Genomic DNA, 20,516 nt, shown 5'->3' with positions numbered 1-20,516 from the left:
CCTCTTTTTTTTTTTTTTTTTTTTTTTTTTTTTTATGATATGGAGTCTCGCTCTGTCACCCAGGCTGGAGTGCAGTGGCACAATCTCGGCTCACTGCAACCTCTACCTTCCAGGTTCAAGCGATTCTCCTGCCTCAGCCTCCTGAGTAGCTGGAACTAGAAGCGTGCACCACCACGTCCTGCTAATTGTGTGTGTGTGGGTGGGTGTGTGTGTTTACTAGAGAGGGGTTTTCACCATGTTGGTCAGGCTGGTCTTGAACTCCAGACAGGTGATCCACCCGCCTTGGCCTCCCAAAGTGCTGGGATTACAGGTGTAAGCCACTGCGCCTGCCCCCTCCCCCCACCTTTTTTTTTTTTTTTTTTTGTAGAGCTATAGGGTCTCACTATGTCGCCCACTCTGGTCTCCGACACCTGGCCTCAAATGATCCACCTGTCTCAGCCTCCCAAAGTGCTAGGATTATAGGCATGAGCCATTAGTATGCCCAGCCCCAGGCAAGTTTAGATGCCAACACCCTGAGCCTGAGCAGGGTTGGCCTAGAGCACAAGCACAGGTTCCCGGAGGAAACCCTGTCTCAGTTTCCAGGCCAGGACAAAGGTTTTGAGAGCACCTAGAAGCCTATTCTCAGGAAAAGCCCTGTCAACTGGGACAGAGCGACCTGCTGGAAACCTCCACGTAGAATACTAGACAGCAAGGAAAAGGAATGGACAAAGGCTCTGCAACAGCACGATGTACCGCACAGATGCTGCAGGGAGGGACCCATGCTGGGCTGCCAGTAAAAAGCCAGACATGGACCAGATGCAGTAGCTTGCACCTGTAATCCCAGCACTTTGGGAGGCTGAGGTAGGCATATCACCTGAGGTCAAGAGTTCGAGACCAGCCTGGTCAACATAGTGAAACCCTGTCTCTACTAAAAATACAAAAATTAGCCAGGCCTGGTGGCGGGTGCCTGTCATCCCAGCTACTTGGGAGGCTGAGGCAGGAGAATCGCTTGAACCTGGGAGGGGAAGGTTGCAGTGAGCTGAGATCATGCCACTGCACTCCAGCCTGGGCGACAGACTGAGGCTCCATCTCAAAAAAAAAAAAAGGGGGGGCCAGCGTGCTGGCGTCACGCCTGTAATCCTAGCACTTTGGGAGGCCGAGGCAGGTGGATTACCTGAGGTTAGGAGTTCAAGACCAGACTGGCCAGCATGATGAAACCCTATCTCTACTAAAAATACAAAAATTAGCTGAGCCTGGTGGCAGGCGCCTGTAATTCCAGCTACTCAGGAAGCTGAGAGAGGAGAATGGCTTGAATTCGGGAGGTGGAGGTTGCAGTGAGCCGAGATCACGCCATTGCACCACAGCCTGGGCAACAGAGTGAGACTCCGTCTCAATAAAAAAAAAAAAAAAAAAGGCGGACATGGGCCAGGTGCAATTGCTCAGGCCTGTAACTCCAGCACTTTGGGAGGCCCCAGCAGGAGGATCACTTGAGCCCAGGAGTTCATGACCAGCCTGGGCAACATAGTGAGACCCCATCTTTATAAAAACATAAAAATAAAATTGAATAAAGTAAAACATGGAAAAGCATTTGTTGGCATGGGCATAAAACATGTCTGGAGAGAAAGAAGGTTCTGGAAAGAGGGGATGGACAGGGACCCCGATGACTGAATCAGGGAAAAGAGAAAGCAGTGATCATGAAAGGATGTTTACAGGCACCCACGGCAGACTGGAGAATCCTTTGGGGAGACGGGGTGCTGGCTGCGCCCACCGACTCACGAAAGACAAATGGGGACTCGGGGAACACCCTGAAAGTCAGCCAAGGAAGGGGGTTTGGGCTGCAGAGGACACAGCCCAGCAGGTTTCTTTTTTTTTTTTTTTTTTTGGAGATGAAGTTTTGCTGTGGTTGTCCAGGCTGGAGTGCAATGGCGTGATCTCGGCTCACTGCAACCTCTGCCTCCTGGGTTCAAGCAATTCTCATGCCTCAGCCTCCCTAGTAGCTGGGATTACAGGCGCCTGCCGCCACGCCCGGCTAATTTTGTATTTTTAGTAGAGACAGGGTCTCACCATGTTGGTCAGGCTGGTCTGGAACTCCAGACCTCGTGATCCGCCCACCTCGGCCTTCCAAAGTACCGGGATTACAGGTGTGAGCCACCGCTCCCGGCTACTTTTGTATTTTTAGTAGAGATGGGGTTTCTCCATGTTGGTCACAGGCTGGTCTCAAACTCCCAACCTCAGGTGATCTGCCCACCTTGGCCTCCCAAAGTGCTGGGATTACAGGCGTGAGCCACTGCGCCCGGCACGCAGCAGGTGTTTATAGCGTGGCCACGGCATTCACGGTTCTGGGATTCTCACATAAATAACCGACTTAGCCCTTGCAAAGCAGAGGAAGTAGCACTGGTCACAGCCAAGGAAACGAAGGCACCTCAGCATCAAGCCCCTTGCCCTGGATCCAAAGGCTGTGAATAAATCGGGCTGTAGAGAATAAAGGGGTGACAATGACTCTCTGGTCAGAGTGGACCACAGCTTCTTACTGGGCAGGCGTGGTGGGAGCTGCATCTCTAGGCCTGGAAGGACCGCAGGGAGATGTCTCAGGAGGCCTGTGAGTGTGGCTTCCACGTGATGTCAGAGGAAAAGAGCAGAGCAGAGGAGGGGTGGACTGACAGACGGAAGGATGCTGATCAGGCAAAGCTCGTGATGGGGTGAGCACCCTGTCAGCGAGGGGTATGCAAGGGCTGGTGGAATAGACAGCTGGCTAGACCTCCCAGGATCATGCACATGGAGCCTCGCCCTTACCATGATGCCAGTGAGCAGGCACACGCCCTTCCCGCAGTAAGTGTGGGGCACCATGTCGCCGTAGCCGATGGAGAGGAAGGTGATGGAAATCAGCCACATGGCCCCCAGGAAGTTGCTGGTCACTTCCTGCTTGTCGTGGTACCTGGGGAGCCAGAGTGGGAAGAGGGAGGCTCAGTCTACACCATCCCCTCTGCCTCCATCACACTGCCTGGGGCAGCGCCAGGGCTGCAGGGCCCTGAGTCCACCTGGCTGCGTTGGGGCCATGTCCTGTGGGTATAGGACAGGTGCACCATCTCCCCTACAGCCCTTCCACGTTCCCTTCACCTGTCCCCCAAGCTGCTTCCCTGGATGGGGCAGAGAGGGGCCCAGGTGAGGTTGTATGAACATACAATCCCCCTCCCAACGACAGACACACACAGACAGGGGGACGGGTGACCACAGCACCAGAAGCGGCAGGAGGTGGAGGCAAGGATTCGGGTCAGACACCAGGAAGAACTTCCCCAGCCAGCGAGGCCCCAAGGAGGTAGGAGGACTGGAGGAGGTGGGAGGCTGGAGGATCACAACCTGGGGCTCGAGCAAGAAGGGACACCCATATATGAAGGACATAGACTGGAGGACAGCATGAGTCCCGCAACTCCAGGCCCATGTTGCACCTGGGGGTTGGCAGGAGAGGGGCATTGGCTTTGGCACTGGGGAGAGGCCTGGGGCTACATTTTGGGACCCAGGGAGACAGGCCCCAAGGCCTTAAAACTGACAGAACTTAGTCCTGGTCACAGCCGGGCTGGGGACTTCGGCCAGAGAGGCTGCAAAGAGGTTCTGCCTGTGGCCATGCCAGGGCGCCGAGGGCTTGGCTCTCTGGGTCTGGGGGTGGCTCTAGGATCTGTTCACGCTCAGCTCTGAGTCCCCGAATCCCCTTGGCCTTTTTCTGGGGGCTGGGCCCCCTCTGACCTGGCTTCCAGCTAACCCACTCCTTTGCAGGGTTTAGATCATCTGAGCCCCAAGCCAGCCTCTGGGGGATTCAAGGTCAGAGGTCAACTGGGGTAGCACCGAGGAAGTGGCCTGGACAGAGCAGGATCTTCAGGGGAGGCCTGTGCCAGACACAGTGGGTGACAGAGCCCAAGGATAGGGCTGGAGTCAGAGGCTCCAGCGGGAAGGAGATGGAGGCTCCCCAAAGATTGGCATTTGGGGGTCTTCATTCCTGCGGAGATTGAATGCCACTCCAGGCACCTCCAGTCTGGGCTTCTAGGATGCTTGCTGGGTGAAGGCCCGGGGACTGACTCCATCTTTTCTGTTTTTTTTTTTTTTTTTTTTTGAGACAGTGTCTCTCTCTGTCGCCCAGGCTGGAGTGTAGTGGCACGATCTTGGCTCACTGCAACCTCCACCTCCTGGGTTCAAGCGATTCTCCTGCCTCAGCCTCCCGAGTAGGTGGGACTACAGGCACCTGCCGCCACGCCTGGCTAATTTTTTTTTTTTTTTTTTTTGTATTTTTAGTAGAGACAGGGTTTCACCATGTTAGCCAGGATGGTCTCAATCTCCTGACCTCGTGATCCACCTGCCTCGGCCTCCCAAAGTGCTGGGATTACAGGCGTGAGCCACCGCACCCAGCTGACTGACCCCCATCTTACACCAAAACATCTGAGCCCCAAGCTGCCTGACCCCCAGAGGGCAGGAGGGGCGAGAGGGGCCCTCTAGTAGGTGGGTGGGTGAGCCCCAGATCCAGACAGAGCAATAAGGTGGGGGTGCCGTGGGACCGCCCAGGAGCAGGGCTGAGGGACATGCGGGAGGCGGGGGTGGGTCAGAGCGAGGCAGGCAAGGGGGCTTCAAGCATGGTCGCCAGGCTCAGAATTTAGGATTGGCTGCCTGCCGGCCCTGCCCCGTGCCCCACCCCCCCAGAGTCCTGCAAGGACCCAGCTTGGACCTCAGGGATACTTGATGAGGGGCACCCCATACCTCCGACTCTAGTTCTGACCCCACCCACCAGGGGTGTGTAGGAGCTGCATGTGGGAACATCAAAGGCCCAAGGAGACCCCTGGAAGCCTTGACAGCCGGAGAAACTGGGGCCTTCATCCCTGAGCACCAGGCCTCAGGCCCAGGCAGGGCCCGTGGGGGTATGGGGGGGTGGGGGCTGGGTGAAGGGATGAGGATGGGGTGTTGAGGGCAAGCAGGGGTCCAGTCAGGGACCCCTCCGGGGCCTCCACCAGCTAGGCGCATGGCAGGAAGACCCTCTCCCAGATAAGGCACCCTCACACCCCAGGCCTGGCGGAGCCCCTCCTGCCTCTGAGACCGCCAGACTCAGGCCCCGGGGCAAGTCCCTTTGCCTGCCAGAGTCTCAGTTTCCCTCTCCGTAAATCGGGTTGATGGCCTACCACCTCCTAGGGGTATTCACAACAGACTCCCTCCTGTTTGGAGGTCCTGAAGGCGCGGCCGGTTTTCCTTCACCCCAGACCCATTTATTTGTCTTTTTTTTTTTTTTTTTTTTTTTTGACTGGAGTTTAGTGGCACAATCTCAGCTTACTGCAACCTCCGCATCTCAGGTTCAAGCAATTCTCCTGCCTCAGCCTCCCGAGTAGCTGGGATCACAGGCACCACCACCACGCCCAGCCCACCCCACATCTATTTAAGTCTTGGAGGAAACATCGGAGCTGGCAGCGGTCAGCTGCCCAAACACAACATGAGAGCCAAGCCCTTCCTTAACCCCCGCCATTCGGACACAAGGGCCCTGAGACTCGGAGAGGAAGCCCAGTGGAGCGGCCTGTCCCTGAGATGGGGGGACTGACCTCGACCCACCCTGCTGGCCCATTCTCCCTGCCTCCCTCCCCTTGCGGCAGCTAATCTTAAATTCCTGGCGGGTCGGGGATGGCGGCAGCGGTGGCAGCGGCTGTTCTGCGCACACAGCTCAGCCAAAGGTGGGACTCACATGTTTTCCCTAAAGTCCGGTGGAGCGGGCAGAGGGGAAAATGAAAGCTGGTTAAACGTGGGAGGTGGGAGACAGAGGGGAAGGGGAGGCATCCCTGTGCCTGCTGCCTGCGCCCCTGGGGTCAGAGATCAGAAGTCAGCCTCCCAGAGATCAGAAGTCAGCCTCCCAGAGATCAGAAGTCAGCCTCCCAGGGAGCCGGGGGGCTGGGAGAAGGAGGCTTGGGAGACCCGGGCGGGGAGGATGAGGGAGAGGGAGCTGGGGTCCCTCCCTGGTTGAGGGCAGCTGGGGACACAGGACTAGATCCCCAGAGAGGATGATTACTGAAGCCACAAACTGGGAGACAGGAGGCACCATGGGTGTCTTGCAATCGGGGAGACAGAAGCAATGGCCAGGGTCGGGAGGAGCCCAGGGTCAGTGAAATCATGAATGGGAACGGAGGTCCAGGGAAACGGGGGCTGGGGGCATGGGGGGGCTCTCGGGGCGGGGTCGCACCTCTCGCAGACGCGCACTGTCCAGGCTGCGATGATCCAGGAGGAGATGCTGAAGACCAGCAGCACCGTGCCGGGGCAGATGGTCATGAGCGTCTTCATGACAAAGCGCGTGTTGAAGGTGATCTTGTTGAGGGCCCCGATGCTGCGGCTCGAGGCGTCCGTGAAGATTTTGCTGTGCAGTAGCATCACCCGGCCCAGCAGGTAGAGGCGCAGGAACATGGGGATGGACAGCAGCACATCCACGTCAGCCTCGGCCACCGAGGGCGCGTACGTGAAGGCCAGCCGCGCCGTCCACGTGAAGCGGTAGTGGCCGGGCACCGGGTGAATGGCGCACACCGCCAGCTCCAGTGAGATGAGGAACACGCGCTCGCAGGTCATGGCGATGCGCCAGTCATCAGCCCCGTTGTCCACCATGAACAACTGTGGAGGGCAGGAGGGAGCCAGCCATGGGTGTCAGACATGCGCCGCGCTCCCCGCCCAACCCCAGAGAGTGACGTCAGCCTGGCCTGAAACCCCACAGGCTCGGATTTTTCTTTCTTTTGTTTTTTTGAGATGGAGTTTTGCTCTTGTCGCCCAGGCTAGAGTGCAATGGCTCGATCTCTGCTCATTGCAAGCTCCACCTCCCGGGTTCACGCCACTCTCCTGCCTCGGCCTCCCGAGTAGCTGGGACTACAGGCCCCCACCACCACGCCCGGCTAACTTTTTTGTATTTTTAGTAGAGACGGAGTTTCACCCTGATCGCCTGACCTCTGATCCGCCCGCCTTGGCCTCCCAAAGTGCTGGGATTACAGGCGTGAGCCACCATGCCCAGGCTCTTTTCTTTCTTTTTCTTTTTCTTGAGACAGTCTCGCTCTGTTGCACAGGTTGGAGTGCAGTGGCGCAATCTTGGTTCACTTGGCTCAGGTGCCATGAAGACCATCTTGGCAACCTCTGCCTCCCGGGTTCAAGCAATTCGCCTACCTCAGCCTCTCCAATAGCTGGGATTACAGGCGCCTGCCACCGCGCCCAGCTAATTTTTGTATTTTTAATAGATACGGGGTTTCAGCATGTTGGCCAGGCTGGTCTCGAACTCCTGACTTCAAGTGATCCACCCACCTTGGCCTCCTAAAGTGCTGGGATTACAGGTGTGAGCCACTGTGCCTGGCGAGGATTTTTCTTTTCTTTTTCCTTTTTTTGGAGAAAAGGTCTTGCTCTGTGCCTGGACTGGAGTGCAGTGGCGCAATCACAGCTCACTGCAGTCTTGACCTCCTGGGCTCAAGTGATCCTCCCACCTCAGCCTCCTCCTGAGGAGCTGGGATTACAGGCATGCAACACCACACCTGGCTAATTTTTAAAATTTCCTGCAGAGATGGGGTCTCTCTGTTTTGCCCAGGCTGGTCTAAAACTCCTGGCCTCAAGTGTCCTCCTGCCTCAGCCTCCCAGAGTGCTGGGATCACAGGTGTGAGCAACCGTGCCAGCTTCAAATTTTTCCAAGAGAAGTCAGAAATGTGACCTCATATGCAAAACTCTGTAGTTCTCAGCACTGGCCACAATTCGAACGGAATATCAGATGAGTGTTCCCCCAAAAAGTTCAACATAGAGTTCCTAATGACCCAGCAATCCCGCTCCTAGACAGACTCAAGAGAAATGAAAACAAGTGTTTAAGCAAACCCTTGGACAGACACATTCACAACAGCACTATTCACAACCTCCAAAAGTGGAAACAGGATGGGTGCGGTGGCTCCTGCCTGTAATCCCAGTGCTTTGGGAGGCCGAGGCAGGAGGACTGCTTGAGGCCAGGAGTTTGACACCAGCCTAGGCAACATGGCAAAACCCCATCTCTACTAAAAATACAAAAAAGTTAGCCAGGTGTGGTGGCACATGCCTGTAATCTCAGCCTTGGGAGGCTGAAGCACAAGAATCATTTGAACCTGGGAGGCAGAGGTTGCAGTGAGCCAAGATTGCGCCACTGCACACCAGCCTAGGCAACAGAGTACAAAAAAAAAAAAAAGAAAAGAAAAGAAAAGAAAGAAAGAAAGAAAATTTATGCAGAGATGGGGACTCGCTCTGTTGCCCAGGCTGGTTTTGAACTCCTGGGCTCCAGCAGTCCTCCCACCTCAGCCTCCCAAAGTGTTGAGATTCCAGGTGTGCGCACCCAGCCTTTCACTGTACTTTTCTCTTCCTTCTGAACGTGTGTATAACTCCTAAGTATCTTTTTTTTTTTCCTTTTTCACGTGTCATTTTAAAAATAAGAAGCAATAAAGTCATTCTAAAATAAGAAAAAGAAAAAAAAGTCACTTCCTTAAAATGTGGCGGCCGCGCGTTCTAGGGGCCTCCTCCGCTCGCACATCCGCAAAGCGTTGACATAAAGGACACCCTGAAGCGCCACTGCCTCCCCGGGCCCTCCATGGGGTACCCTGGCCATGTCCAGGGCCAGTCCTAGGGGAGGTGAGCGGAGCGAGCGCCAAGGTACATAACATCTGTCAGTTACGGAGCTGGGACCAATCATATTGGAGCTGGAGGCAAACGGTATCATCAGGAATATGGCCACGCCCCCTCCCCCGCCCCCCGCCCTTTTGTTTGAGAGCGGTGGTCCTGCTCTAGCGGGATCATAGGTTACTGCGGCCTCTAACTCCTTCCTTCTTTTTTTTTTTTTTTTTCAAGAGGAGGGGGTCTTGCTATGTTGCCATCCATACTGCTTCCGGTTTTTTGTTTGTTTGTTTGTTTTTGTTTTTGTTTTGAGAGGGAGTCTCATTCTGTCCCCCATGCTGGTGTGCAGTGGCACGATCATGGCTCACTGCAGCCTTGACCTCTCTGGGCTCAGGTGATCCTCCCACCTCAACCTCCCAAGTAGCTGGAACTACAGATGTGTACCACCATGCCTGGTCAATTGTTTAAAAAATGTTTGTAGGCCGGGCGCGGTGGCTCAAGCCTGTAATCCCAGCACTTTGGGAGGCCGAGGCGGGTGGATCACGAGGTCAGGAGATCGAGACTATCCTGGCTAACACGGTGAAACCCCGTCTCTACTAAAAATACAAAAAACTAGCCGGGCGTGGTGGCGGGCACCTGTAGTCCCAGCTACTTGGGAGGCTGAGGCGGGAGAATGGCGTGAACCGGGGAGGCGGAGCTTGCAGTGAGCCGAGATCAGGCCACTGCACTCCAGCCTGGGAGACACAGTGAGACTCCGTCTCAAAAAAAAAAAAAAAAAAAAAGTTTGTGCAGAGACGGTGTTTCCCCATGTTGCTCAGGCTGATCTCAAACTCCTGGGCTTGAGTGATCCTCCTGCCTAGGCCTTCCCAAGTATTGGGATTACAGGCATGAGCCAATGTATCCAGCCTGAATTACAGTTAAAAACAAAAACAAAGGCCGGGTGTGGTGGCTCAAGCCTATAATCCCAGCACTTTGGGAGGCTGAGACAGGTGGATCACGAGGTCAGGAGATCGAGACCATCCTGGCTAACACGGTGAAACCCCGTCTCTACTAAAAAATACAAAAAACTAGCCGGGCGAGGTGGCGGGCGCCTGTAGTCCCAGCTACTTGGGAGGCTGAGGCAGGAGAATGGCATGAACCCAGGAGGCGGAGCTTGCAGTGAGCTGAGATCCGGCCACTGCACTCCAGCCTGGGCGACAGAGCGAGACTCCGTCTCAAAAAAAACAAAAACAAAAACAAAAACAAAAACAAAAAAAACAGGTCCGTGGCTCATACCTATAATCCCAACACTTTGGGAGGCTGAGGCAGGAGGATCACCCTAGCCCAGGAGTTTGAGACCAGCCTGGGCAACACAGGAAAACCCTGTCTTTATAGATATATGATTTTATATATCTCTATATATCTATATATATAAGGTTTTACATTTAGCTGGGCATAGTGGTCTGTGCCTGTGGTCCCAGCTACTTGGAAGGCTGAGGCAGAAGGACTGCTTGATCCCAGGAGGTGGAAGCTGCAGTGAGCTCTGACTGCACCACTGTACTCCAGCCCGGGCAACAGAACGAGATCCTGTGTTTTTTTGTTTTTTTTAAAAAAAAGGCTGGGCGGTGGCTCACACCTGTAATCCCAGCACTTTGGAAGGCCGAGGCGGGTGGATCATGAGGTCAGGAGTTCAAGACCAGCCTGGCCAACCTGATGAAACCCCTTCTCTATGAAAAATACAAAAATTGGCCAAGTGTGGTGGCAGGTGCCTGTAATCCCAGCTACTCGGGAGGCTGAGGCAGGAGAATCACTTGAATCCAGGAGGCAGAGGTTGCATTGAGCTGAGATTGCACCACTGCACTCTAGCCTAGGTGACAGAGCAAGACGCCATCTCAAAAAACAAAACAAAAAAAACCCCGCAAGTATACATACATGAAATTCACAAACCCTACAATGCTCCCATTTAAAGTGCACAATTCAGTGGCATTTAGTACATTCAGTGTTGTGCGAGCACCACTTCTATCTAATTTCAGAACACTTCCATCACCCCAAAAGGGAGCCCTGTCCCCATTAGCGGTTGCCCCCTTTCCCACTCCCCGGCAACCACTAATCTCCTTTCGGTCTCTGTGGATTTGCATCTTCTGAAAATTTCACATAAACGAAAGCATAAGATTTGTGGCCTTTTATGCCTGGGTTCTTCCACTGAGCGTCATATTTCTAAGGTTCATCCATGTTCAGTATCAGAAATTGTTACGGGCTGATTCGTGTTCTGCTGAAAAAGACATGTTGGCATCCTGACCTCTAGTACCTTGGAATGTGCTCTTATATGGAGATAAGGTCTTTATAGAAGTCGTCTCGTTAAATGAGGTCATTGTAATGAGGTCGGCTAGTTAAAATGAAGTTAAGCTGGAATCAGGCCAGGCGTACTGACTCACGCCTGAAATCCCAGCACTTTTGGGAGGCTGAGGCGGGAGGATCGCTTGATCCCAGGAGTTCAAGACCAGTCTGGCCAACATGGTAAGACCCCCCTTTCCACAAAAAAAAAAAAAAAAAAAAAAAAGCAAAAAAGTTAAAACTTAGTTGGGCATGATGGCAAGTGTTTGTAATCCCAGCTACTTGGGGACTGAGGTGGGAGGACTGTGTAAGCCCGGGATGCCGAGGCTGCAGTGATCCGTGATCAAGCCACTGCATTCCAGTGTGGGTGACAGAGCGAAACTCTGTCTCAAAAAAAAAGTGGAATCATCTAATTACAGTGGGCCCTAATCCAATACTGACTGGTGTTCTTATCTAAAAAAGAGGAAATTTGGACACAGACACTCTCAAAGGGAGAACATCATGTGATCATCAAGGCAGAGATTGGAGTGACACATCTCCTAAGCCGAGAATCCCCCAGATTGCCAGCAGCAACCAAAAGCTAGGAGAGAGGCCTGGAACGGATTCTGTCTCATGGCTCTCAGAGGGAACCAACACTGCTCACACCTTGATCTCAGACTTCCACACTCCAGAACTTTCAGACAATACATTTCTGTTGTTGTGGTGTTTCATTCTTTCGTTAAGGTTGAATAGGCTGCGCACGGTGGCTCACGCTTGTAATCCCAGCACTTCGGGAGGCCGAGGTGGGCGGATCACCTGAGGTCAGGAGTTCGAGACCAGCCTGGCCAATATGGTAAAACCCCATCTCCACTAAAAATACAAAAATTAGCCAGGCGTGGTGGCAGGCACCTGTAATCCCAGCCACTCAGGAGACTGAGGCGGGACAATCACTTGAACTCAGGCGGCAGTTGCAGTGAGCCAAGATCGCGCCACTGCACTCCAGCCTGGGCAACAGAGTGAGACTCCGTCTCAAAAAAAAAAGGTTGAATAATTGTCCATTGTATAGATGCACTACATTTTATTTATCCATTCATGCCTGGATGGTCCCTTGGACGTTGTTTCTGCTTTTTGGCTACTTTGTTTTTTTTTTTTTTTTTGAGACAGAGTCTTGCTCTGTTGCCCAGGCTGGAGTACAATGGCTCGATCTCAGCTCACTGCAACCACCGCCTCCCAGCTTCAAGTGATTCTCCCACCTCAGCCTCCCGAGTAGCTGGGATTACATGCACCCACTATCATGCCTGTCTAATTTTTGTATTTTTGTAGAGCTGGAGTTTCACCATGTTGACCAGGCTGGTCTTGAACTGCTGACCTCAAGTGATCCACCCACCTCGGCCTCCCAAAGTGCTGGGATCACAGGTGTGATTTTTGGCGATTTTGAACAGTGCTGTTATCAACATGCATGTGCGGCCGGGCATGATGGCTCACGACTGTAAAGTCCTAGCACTTTGGGAGGGTAAGGTGGGCCGATCACTTGAGCCCACGAGTTTGAGGCCAGCCTGGGCAATATGGCCAGTCACCGACTAGACAATAGAAAAATTAGCCAGGTGTGGTGGTGTGCAGCTGTAGTCCCAGCTACTTGGGAGGCTATGGCAGGAAAATCTCTTGAACATAGGAGGTCAAAGCTATGACCATATCACTGCACTCCAGTCTGGGCAACAAGTGAGACCCTGTCTCAAAAACTAAACAAATAGGCCAGGAGTAGTGGCTCACACCTGCAATCCCAGCACTTTGGGAGGCTGAGGCAGGTGGATCACTTGAGATCAGGAGTTCGAGACCAGCCTGGCCAACATGGTGAAACCCCATCTCTACTAGAAATACAACAATTAGCAAGGTGTGGTGCCGTGCGCCTGTAATTCCAGCTACTCGGGGGGCTGAGGCAGGAGAATCGCTTGAACCCAGGAGGCGGAGGTTGCAGTGAGCCAAGATCGCGCCACTGCACTCCAGCCTGGAAACAACCCGTGTGTCCCAGAGTCCCAGCTCAGCCCCTCACTTCTCACTACCTGTTCTTTTTTTGTAAATAATCAATGAAAATTAAAGGTGGGCTGGTGTCGGGGGTTTGAGGAGAGGAGCTGCTTCCTGGCAGCATTCAGCACTGACCTGGATCTCCCTGGCATGGTAGAGGACAACGAGACCTAGCAGGATCGCCGTGGAGAGGCTGATGAGGCATTTGAGTGCGAATGAGTACAGAGACTCCTGGGTAAAGAGAGAGGACACAACCGGATGGATGCTGGAGGCGGCGGGCCGGCGGCCCTCCCATCCCCCTACCCTGGCTCCTGGGCATGGGAGTCAGCCAAATGGGGCTCTTCCCAGTGGCTTCTCCCACTGTACCCCGAATTTCTGCTAGTTCCCCAGTCCTGGGGCCACTGTGTGTGAAACAGCTGATCAGGGCTGGGCGTGCAGCAGGTGCTGTGTTCAGGAAGTGGTGCTCTCCTGGCCTTATTCCTAGGGACCAGGCTGACAGCAAAATGTGTCCAGTGCTTCACAGTTTATGGGGCCTGGCCTCACATGGGCACAGCACTTCATAGTTTGTAAGGCCTGGCCTCACATGGGGACTGCACGTCACAGTTTATAAGGCCTGGCCTCACATGGGGACAGCACTTCATAGTTTGTAAGGCCTGGCCTCCCATGGGCACAGCACGTCACAGTTTATAAGGCCTGGCCTCACATGGGGACAGCACTTCATAGTTTGTAAGGCCTGGCCTCACATGGGGACAGCACGTCACAGTTTATAAGGCCTGGCCTCACATGGGGACAGCACTTCATAGTTTGTAAGGCCTGGCCTCACATGGGCACAGCACGTCACAGTTTATAAGGCCTGGCCTCACATGGGGACAGCACTTCATAGTTTGTAAGGCCTGGCCTCACATGGGCACAGCACGTCACAGTTTGTCAGGCCTGGCTTCACATGGGCACAGCATGTCACAATTCACAAGGTCTGAGCTCATCCAGCCTCAGCACTTCACAGTTTATAGGTTGACACAGCCCTGATCTCTCTCCAGGTGGCAGGAGGGAACCCACAGCCAGGCTTGTGACCTGGACGCACTCACTCTGGGAAGGGGAGGAAGCTGTTCTGTTGCTCTCCAGAGCAGGCCCACTCTGGGGACCCCCTGTCCTGGGGGGAAACCCCCCTCCGCCTTAAGCCACCTGGCCAGGGAATGGGCTGGCACCTTCCCTCCCCACGTGCAGCCTCCCTGCTACCTTCCCAGAGGTGGGTATGCAGAAGGCCAGGGAGCCCTCACCTCCAGGAGCCCCCTAACACTCCCTACCTCCTGGGGGGTCCTGCCACCCCCAACCCCATGTCAAGAAAGCTAGGTGGGCCCCGGTGGAACCTCCCTGGAGCGCCTGGGGGAGGACCGCACCTACCTTGGTGTACACCCCCCAGGACAGCTCGGTCTCCGTCACCATGACGACGATGCCAAACATGCCAAAAATGAGGGCATAGTCGCTGAGGCGCTTCCGCTTCTCGAAGAGTGCCCGCCGGTGGCCCAGGCGGTGGCCCACATTTGAGGGTTTCCCCGAGCCCCTCTGCCTGCCGGCCTCATCTTCCTCATCATCCTCGTCATCGTCCTGGTCCTGGGGCTGTCCCCGGGGGCTGCCGGGTGAGGGCCGGGCTGGCTCACTCTTGGCCACTACCACCTGGAGGCCCGGGCTGTGCGGGGGCTGCGGGGGGCGGCCGACCTCGGGGTCCGGAGGGTCTCGTCCCAGGGCGCCTGGCCCGCTGCCCAGCGGCCGCCCCACGCTGCCATTGTAGCTGTGGCTGTTCATGACTACCTGGGTGCAGGGGTTGGGCTCGCTGCAGGCCGCCCGGGGCCCGGCATGGCTCAGCGGCTGGGCTCCTGCACTGTCCTGCAAGGGGACAGAGGGACGTGGTCACAGCAGGGTCCAGCTTACTGACCAGAAAGGCAAGGACCCATCCCAGAACGTTCTAAGTTTGGGAGTGGCCCAGAGTGCTGGCACTTGGGTTTACCATCCCAGAAACATCTGAGTCAGCCTGAATCCCTCCCCTGCTCAAAGCCCTCCCATGGCTCCCCAGTGCCGTCTCATTGAAAAAATAAACTTTGGAGAGCCGGGCACGGTGGTGCAGCTCTGGTAATTGCAGCTACTTAGGAGGCCAAGGCAGAAGGATCGCTTGAGGTCAGGAGTTTGAAACCAGCCTGGCCAACATGGCGAGACCCAGTCTCTACTAAAAGTACAAAAATTAGCCAGGCGTAATGGTACACGCCTGTAGTCCCAGCTACTTGGGAGGCTGAGGCAGAAGAATGGCTGGAACCCAGGAAGCAGAGGCTGTAGTGAGCCAAGATCATGCCATGGCACTCCAGCCTGGGTGGCAGAGTGAGACTATGTCTCAAAAAAAAAAAAAAAAACAAACAGAACAAAGAAACTCCAGAGCTGGGCCTGGTGGTGCACACCTGTAATCACAGCTACTTAGAGGCTGAGACTGGAGGACTGCTTGAGCCTGGGAGTTTAAATCCAGCCTGGACAACATAGCAAGACCTTATCTCTAAAACAAAAACAAACAAAATAAAACATCAAACTCTTCACTATGGCCAAGGGGCCCTCTGTATCTGGTTCCCACCTATCTCATCCTTCTTACTCTCCCCAGACCCAATCCCTCCAGCCACAATGGTCTCCCGATCACCAGATTCCAACAAGTTCATCCTTCTCTGAGCCTTTGCACAGGCTGTGCCCTCTGCCTGGAATGCCCCCCACTATCTCCCAGACCCCTGCCTGCTGACTTTATGTGTATCCAAGTACCTAGAACAATGCCTAGCAAACAGATGACACTCAGGAAACACTTGCTGAACGCTGGAAGATGAAATCTACCAACGGGCTTGCCTGGGAGGATAGGGTGGCCAATGGTATGCTTAGAGGGTGGTTTTCATTTGCACTTATCCTCTTCCAACCTTCAGACTCCTGGATGAGTTAACCTCACCTCACTGTGCCTGCTGCATTTGTAGGCTCCTGCATTGTGGCCTATGGGACATTAGGGACCCTGGCTACAGCGACTCTGAGGCTCCCTCCTGCCTGGGCAGGCGGGGATCCATAATCTCTAAACAGATTCCAGGACCAGTGTGGCAATGCAGGATTTAACTCCAAGATCTAGAAGCCATTCTGCAGGGCTTTGTAAGATGTAAGACATGCTTGGCTGGGTTCTCTGACCTCAGGCCAGCCTCAGTTTCCCTGCCAGGCTATTTGAAGAGCATCCTGTGTGATTACAGAGCAATGCCCTGTGGCATCATGTGTGAGAGGAGGGACCTCAATTGATGGTGACACAGTCATGCTCACCAAAGCACTGATGAGGCTGTCTGAGTCTCTGGATCCAACTTGCTAGATTCTCCCCTGCCCTGCCCAGCCCAGTATCTCAGACCCTCAAATGCACTCCCTACCTGCTCTGTAGCCCAGGCTGGAGTGCAGTGAGGCGATCCTAACTCACTGCAGCCTCGGACTCCTGGGCTCAAGGGATCCTCCCACCTCAGCCTCCCAAGTAGCCAGGACTACAGGTATGCACCATCCCCCCCACCCAGCTAATGATTTATTTTTCCGACATCAGATGAGATCAGGTGTGTTCAGGGTGGTATGTAGTGTTCAGCTGTAGATGATTTATTTTTATTTCTAGTAGAGATCAGGTCTTGCTACATTGCCCCAGCTGGTCTTGAACTCCTGGGCTCCAGTGATCCTCCCTCCTTGACCTCCCTAAGTGTTGGGATTACAGGCATGGACCATTGTGCCTGGTCCCAGGCTCCATTCTTTATGTAAATGTTCTCCTGAATCCTAATACTGCCAAGAAGTGGGTCCTGGGATTTGGCCAGTTTTACAGATGGGGAAACTGTGGCACGATGTTGTGAAAGAACCTGCCTGGGGGCCGGGCGCAGTGGCTCACGCCTGCAATCTCAGCACTTTGGGAGGCCGAGGTGGGCGGATCACGAGGTCAGGAGATCAAGACCATCCTGGCTAACACAGTGAAACCCCGTCTCTACTGAAAATACAAAAACAAAATTAGCCGGGTGTGGTGGCAGGCACCTGTGGTCCCAGCTACTCATGAGGCTGAGGCAGGAGAATAACTTGAACCCAGGAGGCGGAGCGTGCAGTGAGTAGCGATTGCGCCAATGCATTCCAGCATGGGCGACAGTGCAAGACTCTGTCACAAAAAAAAAAGAAAAAAAGAAAAGAAAAAAGAGAAAAAAAAAAGAGAAAAAACATGCCTGGGCCGGGCACGCTGGCTTACGCCTGGAATCACAGCACGTTGGGAGGCCAAGGGGGGACAGATCATCTGAGGTCAGGGGTTCGAGACCAGCCTGACCAACATGGTGAAACCCCGTCTCTACTAAAAAGACAAAAAATTAGCCAGGCGTGGTGGCCCATGCCTGTAATTCCAGCTACTCAGGAGGCTGAGACAGGAGAATCACTTGAACCCGGTAGGTGGAGGTTGCAGTGAGCCGAGATCATGCCATTGCACTCCAGCCTGGGCGACAAGAGCAAAACGCCATCTCAAAAAATAAAATAAAATAAAATAATAAAATAAAATAAAAATGAAAGTAAAATCAAATAACCTGCCTGAAGACACACCTTCTCCCTGCAAGGAAGATTCTGGACCCGGCTCCTTTGTGAGATTTTCCCAACAAGCTGGGCAGGGGTGGGTGGAAGGCCAAGTGTTATCCCCTTTGAAATGATCACAACAGCGTGCGCTGGGGGGTCCCCTGTGTGCCAGGCCTGGGAGAAGGGTTGGGGGGGCAGCTGTGTGCACAGGCAGGACACTTCCCACCCCCACTGGGGGTGACAGACTAAGAGACCGTCATTCAAGGACACAGCAAGATAAGCCACACTGGCCGGGCGCGGTGGCTCACACCTATAATCCCAGCACTTTCGGAGGCCGAGGTGGGCGGATCACTGGAGATCAGGAGTTTTGAGACCAGCCTGACCAACATAGAGAAACCCTGTCTCTACTAAAACTACAAAAATTAGCCAGGTGTGGTGGCGGGCACCTGTAATCCCAGCTACTCGGGAGGCTAAGGCAGGAGAATCGCCTGAACCTAGAAGGTGGGGGCTGCAGTGAGCTGAGATCACACCACTGCAATCCAACCTGGAGCCTGGGCGACAGAGTGAGACTCTGTCTCAAAGAAAAAAAAATAAAAGGAGCTACATTGCTGGGTGACTTTGGCCACCGCACACATTGCAGGACCACCTGTGCCTTTGTCCCGCACCCCCTACACTGTGTCTGTCCCTCACCATGTGTCTCCAGATACTGGTGTCAGCACACAGGAGTGCAAGAATCATTCCTTCGTGGCCGGGTACGGTGGTTCACGCCTGTAATCTCAGCACTTTGGGAGGCTGAGGCGGGTGGATCACTTGAGATCAGGAGTTCAAGACCAGCTTGGCCAACATGGTAAAAACTGCTGGGCACAGTGGCTCACGCCTGTAATCCCAACACTTTGGGAGGCCAAGGCAGGTGGATCACCTGAGGTCAGGAGTTTGTGACCAGCCTGGCCAACATAGTGAAGCCCTGTCTCTACTAAAAATACAAAAATTAGCTGGGCGTGGTGGTGGGCGCCTATAATCCCAGCTACTTGGGAGGCTGGGGCACAAGAATCACTTGAACCCGCGAAGTGGAGGTTGCAGTGAGCTGAGATCACGCCACTGCATTCCAGCCTGGGTGACAGAGCGAGACCCTGTCTCAAAAAAAAATAAAAAAAAGTTATTCCTTTGATGGTCAGGTGACCTCATGAGTCTCAGAACTTGTCCCGCCCCTTCCCACCCTCATCCATCACATCAATCAGGCTGTGATTTCCTATAACCAGGCACTTCATAGCTTATAAGGCCTGACCTCCTGCAGACCCAGCACTTCCCAGTTTATCAGGCCTAGCCTCATGTGGCCTGGTACTTCATAGTTTATCAGGCCTGAACTCCTGCCGGCCCAGCACTTTACAGCCTATAGGACCTGGTCTCCTGTGGGCCCAGCATTTGACAGTTTGTGAAGCCTCAAACTGTGACCTTGGCCCTGATCTTTCCCTAACCTCACATATACTTAGGTGGGGCTTCCGCTCCGAGGCTCAAACCCCTGCCTACCACCTGAATGTCTGCTGGCTGCCAGGTGGGGCTGGGAACTTGCACTAGGGTGCACACAGGGACCCCAGATCGTGCCCTCATCCAGGGAGCCCAGAAAAACCCAGGCACCCTTTCCACCATCCCCCTGAGGGGGCAAAACTTCCCCGGCTGGGGACGGGGGGCACAGGGAAGAGAAGCGGGTGGCCGGGCAGACAGAACCCAGAGGGGGTATGGGCCTCTGAGGGCCTCTGCAAACGACCTTCTGAAACGCACCAATGAAGATGCAATTTGGGGATGTGACTCAGCCACCCGACGCATGGGCCAAATTCAGCCGTGTGTCTGCCATGTTCCTCCTTGCCTGGCAGCCGCGTCCTAAGGTGCCCTGGGCAGGGAGGGGGTGGGGAGGAGGAGAGAAATGGCAGGTGGCTTCCAAGAGAGTGGAGGGGTGGAGGGGTGGAGGGCTTTCCCAGCATCTAGCACGTTATCGTGGACGGGGCTCTTACTGTGTTTTGAGCCTGAGATCAGGATGATCACATTTAATCCCTATCACCACTGGTGAGCAAGGTGGCATTCTCGTTCCCATTTTACAGACGGGAGACAGAGCTCAGAGAAGCTCAGCACCTTTTGCCCAAGGTCATCCAGCCAGGAAAGGCAGGGACTAAATTAGTGCCATCCAGGTGTGGCAGGTGGCAGGGTCTGCTTTCTGGGAGGGGAACCAGCCTGGTCCTGCCCTTGAGAAGCCATGAGCTTGGAGCACAGAACTGATGAGTGCCTGGGCCTTCCCCATTCCTGGGTACACATCCCCTCCCCCACTGCAATCTGGGCCTAACACTGGAGTCCCTGGGACCCTCAGGGATTCCCAGAGACCCAGGAGCCCCTGGGAACCCTCAGCCAAGGTTTAGATGTCCATGAAAGGGTATGTTTTTCTGGGTAACAGTCCTGGGTTTGCCAAGTGAGGAATACAACCCTATTAGCCAGGTATGCACCTATAGTTCCAGCTACTCGGGAGGCCGAGGCAGGAGATCGATTGAGCCCAGGAGCTCGAGACCAGCCTGAACAACTAGGAATATCCCATCTCTAACAAACAACAACAACAAAACATCCTACAGGGTGTATTTGGGCCGGAAAGTATTGCCTTACTTTTACTACTCTGTCTGGTCATGAGATCTCCCTTCCCTGAAACCTGGGGTAGGGGGGATGAGCAGAGACCCCCCCTCCACACCCTCCCCTGGAGACACACACTTCCGGGGGAATCTGGTGGGCCTGGGGGGACCCAAGAGAGCTCTTAAGGAGAGGATGAGGGTAGCAGGGAGCAGGGCTGATGGCTCCTTAGATTCCCCACCCAACAGGACATGGGAAGAGACAGAATCCCAGCCAAGCCTCCAGAGCCCTCCAGTGAGTATTTTTACAAATGACAGGTTCGTTGAGGCAGCCACTGAGGAGGGGCCCTCAGGCACCCCTGCCAGGGAGCAAGTTACTGCCCACTCCTCGGCCACCTGCTTTGTAAAGGTTCCCCATGGTGCCGCCCCCCC

At 54.4% G+C, this 20,516-nt stretch overlaps 1 protein-coding gene across 2 annotated transcripts in view; it reads right to left on the bottom strand.

The window, feature by feature from the left end:
* The window catches only part of KCNN1 (potassium calcium-activated channel subfamily N member 1), a 51,926-nt gene that overhangs the window by 14,558 nt on the left and 16,852 nt on the right, over positions 1 to 20,516 (bottom strand). For both annotated transcript variants that reach the window (XM_025367847.1, XM_025367845.1), the window contains 4 exons: positions 14,305 to 14,787; positions 13,039 to 13,134; positions 6,182 to 6,600; positions 2,773 to 2,914 (listed from right to left, as the gene is read on the bottom strand). In XM_025367847.1, the coding sequence (XP_025223632.1) occupies positions 2,773 to 2,914; positions 6,182 to 6,600; positions 13,039 to 13,134; positions 14,305 to 14,706 (1,059 nt within the window). In that variant the 5' untranslated portion in view covers positions 14,707 to 14,787. The remainder of the gene's footprint in view (positions 1 to 2,772; positions 2,915 to 6,181; positions 6,601 to 13,038; positions 13,135 to 14,304; positions 14,788 to 20,516) is intronic.

The sequence above is a fragment of the Theropithecus gelada genome, chromosome 19 (assembly GCF_003255815.1).
Source record: "Theropithecus gelada isolate Dixy chromosome 19, Tgel_1.0, whole genome shotgun sequence".
NCBI classification, from domain to species: Eukaryota; Metazoa; Chordata; class Mammalia; order Primates; family Cercopithecidae; genus Theropithecus; species Theropithecus gelada.
This window is presented reverse-complemented; position numbering and strand designations above follow the sequence as displayed.